General features: G+C 32.0%; 1 protein-coding gene across 3 annotated transcripts in view; it reads right to left on the minus strand.

The window, feature by feature from the left end:
* Positions 1 to 46: 46 nt before the first annotated feature.
* The window catches only part of Nfxl1 (nuclear transcription factor, X-box binding like 1), a 53,202-nt gene continuing 37,433 nt past the window's right edge, over positions 47 to 15,815 (minus strand). For 2 of the 3 annotated variants that reach the window (XM_021722783.3, XM_005319976.4), the window contains exons 19-23: positions 13,182 to 13,251; positions 6,033 to 6,137; positions 4,285 to 4,371; positions 3,434 to 3,487; positions 47 to 1,113 (exon numbers count right to left, since the gene is read on the minus strand). In XM_021722783.3, the coding sequence (XP_021578458.2) occupies positions 940 to 1,113; positions 3,434 to 3,487; positions 4,285 to 4,371; positions 6,033 to 6,137; positions 13,182 to 13,251 (490 nt within the window). In that variant the 3' untranslated portion in view covers positions 47 to 939. Of the gene's footprint in view, positions 1,114 to 3,433; positions 3,488 to 4,284; positions 4,372 to 6,032; positions 6,138 to 13,181; positions 13,252 to 15,815 lie in introns of those variants that run through there. The other variant, XR_005737010.2, reaches the window with a different exon arrangement.

The raw sequence follows: 15,815 nt of genomic DNA on the forward strand, positions 1-15,815 counted from the left end.
CCTAAATATTTTAAATAATAATAATAATAATATTCTAAATTACAAATTTGGTTTGAAAAATTTTAATGAAAACAATCATACAAAAATTAAATAGCAAAACTATTTAAAATGACTTACAATTCAAATAGATTTGGCTTGATGATACTTCTCCACCAGTTTGTTTTCATAAGAACTGATTATTTCTAGCTGTAATCTATTTAGGACTGTGGTAAAGAGAAATAAGAATCAAGTATAACCTCTGTGCTCAGCACATATTGCTCATAAATATTAATTTTCCTTTTATTACTATCTTAAAAAGAGACATACAAGTTTCATAAAACATGCAAACTTTAGTTAAAAGCTTCTTGCACAAGAAACAGCCATGTGAGGAACCTAGTCCGTCATTTGTTGAAACAACTAAATTTCACTTTAACAATAAATAAAAATTCCTCACAAACTTAACTTCTGGAATCTAATTATAAAGCTTCACATTACAAGAGTTGTTGTAGAGTATCACCTTTTTAAAAACGTACAAGGTCACATGATCAAGAAAAGTAGTCAATATGAAAACAAAACATGGAGAAATGGTCCTTTTATTGTATATATGGCTGTTTCACCCGAATTTACCAAAAAAAAAAAAAAATAGTTCGTTTGAAATATTAAACAAAACAACTAAGTAAACACAAGAAAGTGCAATGAATATCAAACTTGTAACTCTTACCACTAACTAAGCCTTATGCAATATACAATTTCAATCATGCTTTTAGACAGTGTTATACTGCCCTTTCTAATATACTAATGAAGATAAAGCTTAACATTCTGACTTTATTACAACACCTAGAGGAGTATACAGAGATGAATGTGAATATATACCATGGCCCACAATATACATTTTCTAGTAGTCCAAATTTAACAAATGATCTAACTCCAATCTGAGGTATATTAAAAGATAAAAAATTTTTAATCCACATCATGGGCAATGTACCATGCAAATAACACGACTGTAACTCCACACACTGGAAGGAGGTAATATTTATATTTTTGCCAAAGTGATAGTTCAACTGCCACTTCATCTCTTTTCCTGTTCTTCTTCCGACGACCCTTCAGTCTGTTCTCAAAAGCCTCCAGTTCAGCCTAAATCAAAACAGTTTCATTTTATTAAATTGTATGTATATGTTGATTTGAATGAAAATAAATCAATTTGGGAAGTTTTAATCGAAATGGTATAAAACAAATACATTAATTTGATTTTAAAAAAAAGGAACACCTCTCTCCACTAATGATTATATTTAACAAATAAAGTTTAAATAAGCAGAAAGGGAACTGGATAGTAATAGAAGAGATTATTTCAGACTCTAGGCCTGACTTTATGATGCTAAGTATTAAAATTTCTGATTAAATCAAAATACAGACATCATTTTTATGCTTCAACGCCACCTTCTAGCAAGTGCTAAGAGATGCCCAGTGAGAATAAAGATACCTACGATTTTAGTTTTCTTACAATGCAAGTAATAAATATTAGTGACTCACATAAAGAAATTCAAGTGAGTAAAGACAAAGTTGCCAGAACGGAAATTCTTCTTTATCAAATACATTTTTTTTTAAAAAATACATTAAAAACTTTTTAAGGAAACAAAAATGCTTCATCCTTTAATACAAAATGTCTATTTCAGAAAGAATTAAAAACTGGTTCAAATAACTGGAATACAGTTATTATCAGTTATGGATTTTCATTCTACTGCTAAGTACTTGCTAAACTTCTATACATGTTACTATATCATGACACATTATAGCACATAAAATATGATAGTTATTAAATATATATGTAATATTCATGCAAGGATCTAAATGTTTATTTAACAGAAGGAAATAAAAACTTCAGTTAATCCATTACTGTGGCCAAAAAACACATCTGAAGAACCCAATAATATACTTATTTAATATAAAGTGGCATTCTTCAATGAGCCCAAAATAAAATATTCCCTATTTGGTTTTGATATATGGAAAAAAGTCAAAATATCTTAAAGGCAGCCAAACTTGAGGATCAATGCCACAGTAAAATAAATGACAACTAAATAAATGATAACCCAAAGAGTCAGTAAATGGTGAATATATTTAAGATTTTCATCCATATTTGTTCATAAAAAGGAGATAAAGGAAGAAATAACCTAACCTACTTTTTTTTTTTTTTTTTTTAATTTAGTACTGAAGACTGAACTCAGGGGCACTCCACCACTGAGCCACATCTCCAGTCCGACATTGTATTTTATTTAGAGGTCTCACTGAATTGCTTAGTACTTTGTTTTTGCTGAGGCTGGCTTTGAACTTGAGATCCTCCTGCCTCAGCCTCCTCAGCTGCTAGGGTTATGAGCATGCGCCACTGTATCTGGCTCCTAACCTAGTCTTAATAATTTAATCTTCTAGGATTCCAGACAACCTGTGTTTCATTGTATTAGCTCTGATAACTTATTTAGAGGATATTAGGCAAATCAACTTTAAAGAATGATAAAATAACAGAGATCATCCTAGTCAATCTTTATCTACCACAAGAACTGTTTCTAAAGTCCTCCTCCAAGTCATGCAGGTTCTAATCCCCTCATTTATGAAGGTGGCAGTTTAGCTGAATAAAGCATTTCAAGGTGCAAACTGACAAGTAATTACACCTCACTATTCAAAAATTAATGTGCTTTGAAGTACATTATCAATATAGGATTAATGGTGTATCAGGAACTTATATATTATCTAGATAATTACAAAGAATAGATAATAGTTCTGCATTTAAGAATCTAATGGAAAAATAGGGAATAAATTATTTTTAAACATGTGTTGATTTCTAAGCAGCCCTTATTTGCAACTCAGTAAAAAGGAACTCAAAAACTTTTAGGTGAGTGAAGGCATGGGCTCCACTGTACTTACAATGATGACATGACACCCTTTCTTCTACTTTCCCAACAAAAAAAAGAGGCAAAACTCTTATGGTTGGAAAATGAATGACATTGGCTTGACAATGATGTAAACTGGAAAAACATGAAATATTTGGGAGTTTGTGAGATCCCATGGCTTCTCAATTTACCTGAAGTAAAGCCTAAGTAGATGGCTCAGTTTTGTTTTGTAGCAAACATGTTATTTTCAGTTCAGAATACAGTTGTTTAGTTGAGCACAGTGGCACAAACCTGTAATCCCAGCAACTCTGGAGGCTAAAGCAGGAGGACTGTGAGTTCAAAGCCAGCCTCAGCAATTTAGCAACTTAATGAGACTCTGTCTCTAATAAAATACAAAAAAGGGCTGGGGATGTGCACTCAGTGGTTAAGCGCTCCTGGGTTCAATCCCCAGTACTTCCCCAAAAAAGAACAGAGTTGTCTACAGCCCCCACTTCATACCTGGTATTTACCTTGTGCTTGCACAAAAAATTATGATGCCAAGAGACACAAATCTGGTTATTTTGTTTGATTACCTGTTGTCTTCGTTTTTCCTCTTCGAGAACAGCTTTGGCTTCTGCTTCTTTTATCTGTTTAGATATATTGAAAAGTAAATTAACAATTTAACTACCAAATTTTATATAAAATTATAACATTTCCTCATTCTAAAAATCCACAGAAGCTTTTGGGAGCCTCAAATTAGAAATCACTTAAAAAAAAGGTATATGTCAAATTGAGAAGTTTTACTAAGGTACCATCTAGCAGATTGAGGCTGCTAGTAGATGAAGTGTTATTCCTTAACTTATTATAGTAGATGTTAGATACACTTCAAAGCATTAAAACACTATACAGTAAAATGCTTTTAAATTTTCATATTTCCTCTTAAGTTATCATATTAAGAATTTAGAACCAATAATTAAGTTTCACATTTCCCTTAAGTTGAAATTGGCCATTTATTTCAAATGCCCTAACTGCAAGGGAATCTTTTAGTTTCAAACAAAATCAAGAAATTTATTCATTGACCGAGTTCACAGGAGGGGGGTGGGGGGGACGGACACACCAGTAATATTGGTGACACCGCAAACAGCACAGAATCCCAAAATCTTACTCTTTTATTTTGTTATCCTAATATTCAGGAGGCATAGGCTAACATTAAAACAAATGACCATGACCCAGAGCAAATATACTAACTACAGAAAGCTCAGGTACACTTTAGGCAGTAAAAAGCACTCCTTGGATTCAAAATAACCTTATAAAACTGGGCTTTTATAACAAAAGCAAAAATATAAGATTTCAAATTCCTTTTCTTAAGAACACAAATAAATGTACAAAATAAGTAAAGAAAGGCCACTAGCACATAAAAAAATTGTATTTAACAAGATATTACCTCAGATGCTTTCCGCTTCATTTCTTTGCATGTTGCATCACATTCTACTGAAACCTGATTTTCACGTACTTTATTGCATGGCAATTCCTACAAATAATGCAAACTTCAAAGTTTAAATGATCTTTCCTTTAAATTCACAACTGTATGCTATAAAAACATAAAATTTATCCAATAGCTTAAGGTTATTAATATTTAGTAATCAAATTCATTAATGTTTAATGATGTGGTTAGAAGTTTGGATATCTTTGTTCCAATAGTGATTACTCCCATTTGCTTCTTTTCATTAGAAGAGTGAAACACCATAAAATTAAAATAATCCACTTAATAATTATTCTAAGTGCCACAATCAATTTCACTCTAATTTATTTTTGTTCTTTACTTTTCTTTATTGCTTCTTGTTATTCTTCCATGGAATAAATGTTCTCAAACAGTGCTATTCAACAGAACTTTCTGGGATAATGGAAATCATCTAAGTGTGCACTATTCAGTAGAGTAGCCTTAACCACATATGACAAGTAAGCATTTAAAACAAAATGTGATTAGACTACCTCAGGAACCAAAATGTGAACACTCTTTCCTGTTAATTCACTAAAATACTCATTTAAATAGCCCACATATAGCTAGTGGCTATCATCTCAGTGTAAGTCTAAAGATGTTTCTCTCAACTGTTAATGCTTTTTTAAAAAGTTTAGAATGAAACTCTTCTAAAGCTTATGATTACACTTCATTGCATAAGTACTATAGGTAGCAAACTGTACTTGGATGAAACAAAATATCTCACAGAAAACTGAAGAGACATCTCAGATTATAAGTGGGGCTTGAATACTTATATTTAAATTTTCATGTTTCCTCTTAAGTTATCATACTAAGAATTTAGAATCAATTATTAAGTAAACACCAGGTAGCAACTTGAAATATCAGGCCTACAAATTTAAATGTAGAATTTACCCATCACAGAAAAATATACTTGGAGCTATGGAAATAAATGAAAAGCAAAGGACCTATAAAAGATCCTCAATAAATACCTGCTGCATGGATGAACAAAAGAGTGAATGTAAAGAGAAAAATGGCACTTAACCTTTGGGAAAGATCATAGGAATATGAAGAAAAAAAGGAATTACTGGCTGTGTCTGGGATTTGGTAAATTGAGGTCAAGATAGAAGAAAGTTTTAAGAGTCTATACTGCAACAGGAAAGTCAAGAAAAACGAGATCTGAATAAAACTCTCTTTCCCTTTATAAATTTTATTGAATAGTATACAGTTGGCTTCCACTGGGCCTTTCAATCATTGGTTTTTACCTGTTTATTCCTGTTTCAATTATTTTATCTTAAAATAAATTATTCCCCAATTTAAGTATTATTTCATTTATAAGGTTGTGCACATGAGGTCTTTTTAAGAAAACACTTTCAAAGCACAATACTTATGACAAAGTTTCATAAATCAGAACAAAGCCTAATTCCAGGCCATTTCTTAAACCATGACACCCACTTTATCACACTGCATTGCTTGTTCAAAGACCTTAAATCTAGAGTTCAATGACTCTATCCATGGAGCTTGATTCCAACATAAAACTGTCTTTCTTTTATTATTAAATTGAACAAAAGACTCATTTTAATTTTAATAAAAATATTCTTTAAAATTAGAATACAAAAATAAAATAAAGTCAAACTACCAAGTCAAATAGACAAAATCAAATCAAACAAGAACAACTTACACAGAAAAGTATTTTATACACTTAAAATACATACCTTTTTTATTCTTTTACAAGGACATCTGAGTTTTACCTTCTGGTTGCAATTAAAGGGACATTCACCAGGATGACACATCTCTTTACATCTATGTCCACAGGGAAGCTAAAATAAAACCAAAATAAAGCAATTACCTATTTACATTTTGGTCATATTGTATCCTTTCCCACACCAAGCAACTATTTTAAGGATGAGTCCATCACACTTAGGGGCCAATTAATGCTGATTAATGAATGAGCTAATTTTTCAATTTCTTTTCTTTTCTTTTTGGTACATTACTTTAATTATATAGAAATTTTAAACATTCTTCCCAACTCCACGCCAAGATTATCTCAATAATCTCATTGCCAAACTGCAGCTAGTTATAGTTATGTAATTAGGTTTTAGGAAACTCAATATAAAGCAAGTAAAAGCGATTTTTGCCTTAAAGCATTTCAAAAGAGTACTTCCATGTTCTTCCCTTCCCCATGTGCTGTAAGTGAAATCTTGAGCAATAATGGAAACTATGTCAAAGGTGCCCAGCTAACTTGGATCCCTGGATGAATACATGGGACACATTCCTACCCTCCCTGCATTGTTATATGAGAAAGAAAACTTTTTTGTCCTTAAGCCACTGTACTGTGTTGTAACTGATTAGCCCTTTACTCCAAAACATATTCTTTGACACTACTTACTAATACCCATGATTCAGGCAGTCCAAACAACTCAGTAATCACCATGACATTTGTATCTCTGGTTTTTAATTATTTCCTATCTTATTATCCCAGTCAAGCTTTCAGATGAAACATTCTTTCCCTATTTTTTCAAATATTATCCACACTTCCAGACACAGCTTATATACTATAAAAGCCTAATATGAGTTTGTCTATAAATATATAATAGGAGTAATTTAAAACATCTATTTCTAAATTGTTGTGGTACTGCTGTACTGTCTTGAACTATAGCTAAAAAAACAAATTGTTAGGCACTTCAAATATTTCTGTTTCTCCAACTAGAATATAAATATACAAATATGCTCTTGGTTAGGGATTAAAATCCAAAACCAGACTACCTGGAACTGATTTAGATTCCCTGTTTACTAACCATGGGACCTAAGGTAAGTCACTTCACTGTTCTGTTTCACATGCTCTGTTTCACTGCAACAAGTGATAACACTTTAATAAAGCTGTTGCGAGGTTTAAATGTGTTCAAAATAGTTAGCTATTATAAGTTAGTTGAGGGCAATGATCTTATATTTCTTCATGTCCCTCATCTCAGAATCCCTAACAAAGACATCTTTTAAATGGTAGACACCTCAACAAACATTTAAATTCTCCATTTCTGATTCTCTATGATTCATCAGATTGACCTTTCAAATTACTGACTCCATTTACTTTACGAAATTCATAATTCTCTTCCTGTCTTTAGCCTCTCTCTAGTGTACAAGTAGGCTTGTTTGCTTTTTCATTTTTAGCCAAGTCATTCACTCTAAAACTAAGCTTGGATCACTCACACTGTGCACTTCCACTAATACTACCAAAGGGAAGGTTACTGCCAGCATCAGTTTTACACTGGACACTGCTGAAGTACTTTGGTTCTGTTGTTCCCTTCAGATAATTCCAGGCCCTTAATAAGTTCAGTATTTACTCATATATCAAATACTCGCCTCATAGAGATTTCAAGTCTTTGTATTCCTTTATTCTCACCTTCACTCCTGCAGTGCCTCTAGCCTGACTTTATAAAGAAGACAGACAGCACTGGCTCACCATCTGTCTTTTCTTCCCCTCAAAATAAATAAGATATAGAGATAATTTCTTAATCTTTTTTTAATGTCTGAGAGAATTTTGTCAGTCACCTCCGAGAGTATCTATTCTGCTTCAATTTGAAATCAATAATTCTATGAAGAAAGTGAATAAGGAAGTATGTAAAGCCAATAAAGAAACAGAATAATGGCTTCCCTGTTCAGTATTTTAGTCCTCCAATGCATTGGCAGTTTTTGAAAGTAGTGGAAAAGTGTTATTAGTTTTAATTTATATAATTCTGCCTCTTCACAATTTCACTGACATCTTAAAAGTCTCTCTTTTCTCTGGCTGGGTTTCCTACCTTCAAGATATATATCTCTTTTCTCTAGATCTTTCAATTGATTCTGCTATCTCATCTAATTACTACTGCATGAATCTCCTCACTTTTCGATGTTTAGTGCTGCTAGAAGTTATAAACTGAAATGCCTGCCTGGTTCACCACAAATCTCCCAGGAGTCACAGCCATGGCAATGCTACCTATTCTCTAGTTCCCTCTTTGTGGCTGCCTGTGCCAAGGAGAGACCTTGGGTCCAACACGAGCACCTGAGTTTCTCCTGCCCTTTCAAAAGTTTGGCTACACATCATTTTTTTTACAGTCTGTAAACTGTGTTCAATATCCAATAAATACATCTTCTGTTTGCCATAAGTTAGAATAAAGTTAGAATCAGTTTTGTAGTTTTCAACTAGGAGAACTAAAACTCATCCAGAAGTACACCATGCTGAAACCCAACATATAACCACAGGCAAAAGTAATGTCAAAAATCCTAAGAAGCCATTCAACTCATCTGTAAACAGGGAAAAGTAAATTAAAATCACAAGGAGATAAAAAAAAAAGGCAAAAATAAAACTTTTGCCAATACTAAGTATTCTCAATGATGTCAAAACGGGAACTTTCACACACTGTGAGTGGGAAAATTTTCTGATAGATTTCATAATGGGAAAATGACCTGATTGTAAATTGGTACAAACATTTTACAAGTCGATTTGACATTATTTGTTCAAGTTGAAATTATACATCCCATGCAACTAAGCAATTAACCTACTACATACCTACAGAAATCTGTATACACATGTTCCCAGATGAACAAGCAAGTTGTTCACTGCAGTATTTTTTATAACAACCCAAACTAGAAACAACCTAAATATATTCTGTCATGAATACACTATAGAAAAACTATAGTGTATTCATGACAGAATAAATGGACTACAGCTACATGCAATCAAAATGACAGATAAGTCATAAAAGTGTATACTTCTAAATTTTAAATACAAAATTAGGCAAACAATAAATACTATTTGTAGATAAACACTCAGATAGTAAAAACTAAATAAAAGCATGGAAATGATTACTACAAAAGGCAAATGATAGTTACATACAGAAGGAGGGAACAGTAGAGATGCTGGTAGACTTCTGAGATGCCAGCAATGCTTTATTTTTTTGACCTGGGTGGAGTTATATGGTATTCACTTCTTATCTATGTGTTAGACTATACATATATGTGATATTTCTTTGTTTTAAAAAATCAAATTCCACACATGTATGAGTTTATCAAAATGAACGCAACTACTATTTATAACTATAATGCTCTAATCACAATTTCCTTGTTAGACATGAAAGTTCTAAGAAAATTGAAAAGTAGTTATAAAGTTGATTAAAATGCATAATATATAGTGACTATATCTTCATCACAGATTTCACAGCAGAAGTTTTCCTAAGATATCCAACCTCAGTATTACAGTATTAAAAATGAGCTATCCCATCTACCCTTTCCATTCAAAATGGCATGAGTTTCTTCTCCACATTGCTCTCACATGCTAGCACTTTTAATGAGCCACATCAAATGGCTTACCTATAACTAAAACGATTTAGATCAAAATGTCCCATTTTAATCCTAATAACAAGAAATTTTTCTAATATTATGAAAAGTTTATAAAACAATATTGTTTGGAGATAAATACCATTGTCTGTAGCTACTACATATACTAGGACTTTAAAATGTTATTATTTCATTATACTTACCATACAAGAGGACCTTTATATGTTATTTCATTACCACAAACATAGCACTCTGAACTGGAAATTACTGCCCCCATTTTATATATGAACAACTTGAGTTAGAGATTAAATAATATGTCCAAGTAAAAAGTAATACATTGTACATGGGAATGATAAAAACAAATTCAAAATGTTTTGAAAGTAGAAATACCACATGATTTCAGTATGCGTAGAATCTAACTTAAACTCAGAAGTAGAGAGTAGAATAGTGGATAGCAGGGTGTGGCAGGCAGAGGTTGGAGTGGGTGGCTGTTGGGAAGATGTTGGTCAAAGTACACAAAATTTCATCTAGACAGAATAAATTCAAGAGATCTATTATACAACATAGAGACTATAGTGAATGGAGTGTATTCTTAAAAATTGCTGAGAGTAGATTTTAAGTATACCACTAAAAAGCACACATGTGAAGTAATACACAAGATTTACCTACTCTATAATGTATACATGTTTCGAAATTATGTTATACATAATAAAATTTTTTAATTGAAAAAGCAATTAAGAAAATTTTAACAATAAAATAATTCAAGCCATGTTTCAATTTTAAAAAATTGCAAATTTTCATTTAGTTTCTCTTTATATATTCCAAAGCATAGAAATACACTTATAGGGCATAGTTTACAGGTACAGTTCTTATTGGCATCTTTATATTTTCAATAAAATGCAAACCTAACAGTCTAGAAAACACACACAATGCATATAAGGTAAGCAGAGTAGTAGAAGAAATATGCTATGCCACTCCCACATTTTATTCACATTCCATGGGTATTTACCAACCAGGAAGCCAGGGAATCAGGCACTAGATACAAACATACACATACAAACATACTTGCCCTTAATAAATCTACAGTATGGAGAGAGAAGAAAATAAACAGGAATTTATCAGTATATTGGAATTTGTAAGAAGCCTATACTTTCTTTCAGTACAACATATCTACTTGATTCAAAATGACATGCTTTATTGTTAATCCTAATTATAGCTTGATTCTATAGCTCAGTGGTTCTCAAAGTGTTCTATAGAGTGAGTGACACTAAAGAGTGTCACCATACTTGAGAACTTAATAGAAACATAAACCTTAGGCACCACATATACAAAATCAAAAAGTATGGGGTAGGGCCCAGTGATTTGTTTTTTTAAGAAACCCTTGAAGTGATTCTAATGCACACTAAAGTTTGAGAATACTGCTACAGCCTTACTAACTTAAGAGTAATAAACCAAAATGATTTCTGCTAGACACAATGAAATAAATGCACCTTTGCACTCCTTGATTATTCCCAATTATAAAAGTCATTTGGATTGCTCCTAGAATATATGTATATTTTTTAAGAAAGCCCAAGGAGCCAGGGCATGGTGGCACACACCTGTAACCCAAGTAGCTCAGGAGGCTGTGGCAGGAGAATCCCAAAATCAAAGCCAACCTCAGCAACAAGGCCCTATGTAATTTAGCAAGACCCTGTCTCAAAATAAAATATAAAAAACAGCCTGGGGATATGGATCAGTGGTTAAGTGTCCCTGGGATCAATCCCCAGTACCAAAACAAAAGAAAACCCAAGGAGATTCTGGCAAGACCAGGGCCTCCAGAATGACCTAGAATCCAAAATCATAAAAGCAGATAAGAAATTTTTAAATAAACATACTTACTCAATGCCATAACAGCATCACCAGAACTAAGGCAATGCTAAATTGCAAAATAGCAACCCCTGAATTAAATGATCACATTTCCATTTACAAAATCATACCAAGTTCTGAGTCAGATTAAAAGTAAAATAAACTCAGCTACTTATTACCTAAACTCTGAATTGAGACAGAAGGAAATTTATTTTAACAGGGAATTCCAGGATTTAAAAAAAAAAAAGAAGAAAATTAAGTTTGAAATATCCCATGTACCTAGTTGCATTTATATACCAGACAGGATTGTTAAAATAATCATTTATTGTTTGAAATGGTCTCTCTTTTGATAACCTTAAAATTCTCAGGTTCAAATTTCAAGTTCTTAAACAGAAATCCACAAAATTGGTCCAAAGTTTGAGTTAAAAGGAAATACTGCTAACAAAAATTAAAGATTTAATCAAACAATTATATTTAAGACTTAATTGTCATCTCTTCCCCACATTAGAAAAAGAAACAATTACATAAGTACATCAAACAAATAATTTAAAGGAAAGAGGTACTACTTAGTATATCAATAGGTCAAAAGGATCTCTTTTTAAAAATGTTTTTAAATGTTTACTCAAATCAAATAACTGTCACTATCATTCCCAAGAATAAGAACAGGAGCACCTTCCCTTTCAGAATAGTCAGACATGGACTTGCTCAGGGTTTTGAAATTATTGCCAAGACAAGTCATTGGTCAGTGTTTACCATTTTACTCTGAACAATTTTTTCAAACCACTTTTGATGATTTTTTAAAAATATGATGCTTAAAAGTAAAATATTCTAAGCTACTTATAAATTATAATCTCAACTGAGACAGAAGAAAATTTATTTTAATAAAAGGCAATTTTCAGGATTTGAAAATTCAAAAAATTAAGTTTGAAATATCCCCTGCACCTAGTTTCACTTATATAACAGAATTGTTAAAATAATCATTTATTGCTAGAAATGGCCTCTTTTTTATAATCTTTCTATAATTATTATATAATTATGCACATATTGTACATATATGATTATGTATATATATGTACACACACATATACACACACATACTTTATACCAATTGGTAATAAACTGTAAAGATTCAACCATATGAATGGTACTAGCACCAAAGAATACAATATCTTCTGTGATAGGATATTCAAATACTATGGATATAAAGGTCAATCCTCCCACACTATCCCCTATAGTAGCACACACATGTGCAGGGATGCACATGCGTGCACACACACATGCACATACACACACATGCAAATACACACAAACACATACTTTTTAAAATAACTACTATGGATTTACTGTCTAACTGCCTAAGAATCAGAAAGTTCTACATTTATATTTTAAGCATGAATCACATTTTAGGGGGGTAAACACTAGGTCAATATTTTTTACATAAAGTTACTTTAAAACTGCTTTCTTTAAAAAAAAAAAAAAAACTTCAAAGGGTCATTCTTCATTTTATCTCCAAATAACATGTGCATCTATTCTAACCATATGTGTTAGATTTTTATAGATATCACTCACATTTCCTTTAACATCTACATTTTTTAGTGGGTCCACAAAAGACCCACTAAAAAAAGACCTGAACCAAACAAGAAAAAGAAAATCCCAGAGAAACAATACCCAAAGAACCCAATGTAAAAGGTCCTATTACAGCTTACCTCTTTAGGGCACTGATTTTTGCAACAACTGAGGAGGTTCTTTTCATTTACATCAGCTGTGGTTATTTTTCTAAAAATAGGACAAATACTTTGATGACATTCAAACCAAAGTCCATTTCATATCATTTTTCTAAAACTAATTCACAAGTTCAAATATATCCATAAAATTATTTTTTCTAAATAAATATTAATTATGTCTCTATCTGTAACAATTGTCTTCTGATAACTCAAACTAATCAGTCCTTTACTATCAACAAATCAAATGCAGAAAGGCAATCACTATAGGAAACAAGTACAAAACACACATAAAACACCATCCCCGCCCACACCTGCCTTCTCTTTAATAGTCCCTGCTTATATCTTTTCCTATAGATAATAATAGATCACTATAAAACAGTTATTATTATAACTGTAATTCTCCATTAAAGCTTCTACAATAAAAATTAAAAACTAGTATTTTATGTTATTTCAAATTGAATCATTTAGGCTATTAGTGAAAAATGCAATAAGTTGAATGGGAAAACTTTTTCAGATGTTTCTGGGCAAGCTATCTAATAATGTTAGAAATTATTTCATTTTAGATCAATCTACACTTTCACATGAGTTTTATTTGACTCAGTATTAAAAAAAAAAGTCACAAACATCAAGGTATAAAATCAAGAAATACTGTTCTAAAAGAACTGAATAGAACCACCATAGACAATAACTAAGCCAATAAAGCCAAAGCTCCCTATTGTATATATTTCATTTTCCTCTTATTACCTTTATTCTCCTGTCTTTCCTATTCCCTTCGATAGGCAAAACTGCCAAAATTTAATCTGACTAATGTTAATTAAAACTATTATATTAAATAAGCTATAAATCCACTCTCAGATTATGTCTCAAATTTCTTCACGGAAACAGCACAAAGTATTTATGCTGATTCTGTAAAAAGCTGTTGCATATTTTCCATTCGTACAAGTATGGTATTCACTTCAAAAGTTAATATAAGGGCTGAGGTTGTGGCTCAGCGGTAGAGGACTTGCCTAGCACAAGTGGGGCCCTGGGTTTGATCTTCAGCACCACGTAAAAAGAATAAATAAATAAACAAAATAAAGGGATTTGTCTATCTACAACTAAAGAACAAAAATTTTTAAATTTTTAAAAAAATTTTTAAATTAATATAATTAGGGCTGGGATTGTAGCTCAGTAATAGAGTACTTGCCTAGCACAGGTAAGGCACTGGATTCAATCCTCAGCATCACATTAAAATAAATTAATAATTAAAAGTACTGTGTCCATCTACAACTATATATATGCACACACACACATATATATACATATAGATGTAAAAAGAGTTAATATAATTATGTTCCATAATTAGAAATAAATCAGCTTTTCAAGGCTTGCATGTTTTATATCTAAGAAGAAATTTAGACAAATCTGAAGGGACTAAAAGGAAAAATAGCTTGTGAAATAAATGACTGAACTGAACGCATGTTAAATTTATTGGAACAAAAATAATCTATATAAAAACACGTATTTTAATATATATTTAAGAAAAGGAAATTCCTTTTCTCCAGAAACAAGAGCTGAGATAATGGAAATCACATCAACTCAAAGATATCACACATCCCTCCTCAAAACGACATAGCTTATTAATAACAAATAAAATCACTCAAATCCACAAGTTCAGCATAACTAGAAGACAGAAGTTCCTATAAAACTCAAATTACCTATAAGTAGAAAAGTAAATACCAATTCCTAGCAGTTATTTCAAGTTCCCTCTTTCAAGTCTTCAGAGACAGGGGAACTCAGGATAAATAGCAGAAAAGAGAAGAAGGGACTGAGCTAAAAATCAAGCAAGAGTGAAAATACTGAGTAAGTCCTGCTAGATCAGAGCACTGACTGAAGGGATAGTCTTTTTTTGTAAAGCATACAAGATTCAAATAGCTGATCCTGGAAAAGCAGTCCTCTGGGAAGAAGTTATAAGTGAAAGGCCCTCTATGGAGACTACAAGAGGAAGAGGAAAAGGAGCAGGAGGGGAAATTTAGGACCCTTTAAGGCAAAACAAACAAACAAAAAACAAAGCAAAAGAAGGACACATAATGCTTCCTCCCAATACTACACTAAGAAGTCAATCATTAAAAAGTTGTATTTCTCAACACTAACAGAACAGAGTGTCATCAATTTACCCAAGACCAGGATAACTTTAGCTATAAAAATGAAGAAATGTAATTTATATCTACAAAAAATTACTAAAAGAGCCAGGTGTATCCTAGCAGTTTAGGAGGCAGAGACAGGAGGATTCCAAGTTCAAAGCCAGCCTCAGCAATGGCAAGGCACTAAGCAACTCAGTGAGACCCTGTCTCTAAATAAAAAATAAAATAGGGCTGGGAATGTGGCTCAGTGGTTGAGTACCCCTGAGTTCAATCCCCGGTACTCAAAAAAAAAAAAAAAAAAAAGAAAGAAAAAAGAAAAATAGTTCTATAAGAAATAAGTAGAAAATGATAATCAAAACTTTTCAGCTGATGAAAAATCTCTCCTACTTCACCTTGTACCCCACCAATATTCCTAATCTGAAAATTCGAGTACAGCAATTTGGATTTCTGGATCACAGATGTCCAACAGTAAAATGTACGTAAGTATTCCAAA

The sequence above is a fragment of the Ictidomys tridecemlineatus genome, chromosome 9, assembly GCF_052094955.1.
Source record: "Ictidomys tridecemlineatus isolate mIctTri1 chromosome 9, mIctTri1.hap1, whole genome shotgun sequence".
Taxonomy (NCBI): domain Eukaryota; kingdom Metazoa; phylum Chordata; class Mammalia; order Rodentia; family Sciuridae; genus Ictidomys; species Ictidomys tridecemlineatus.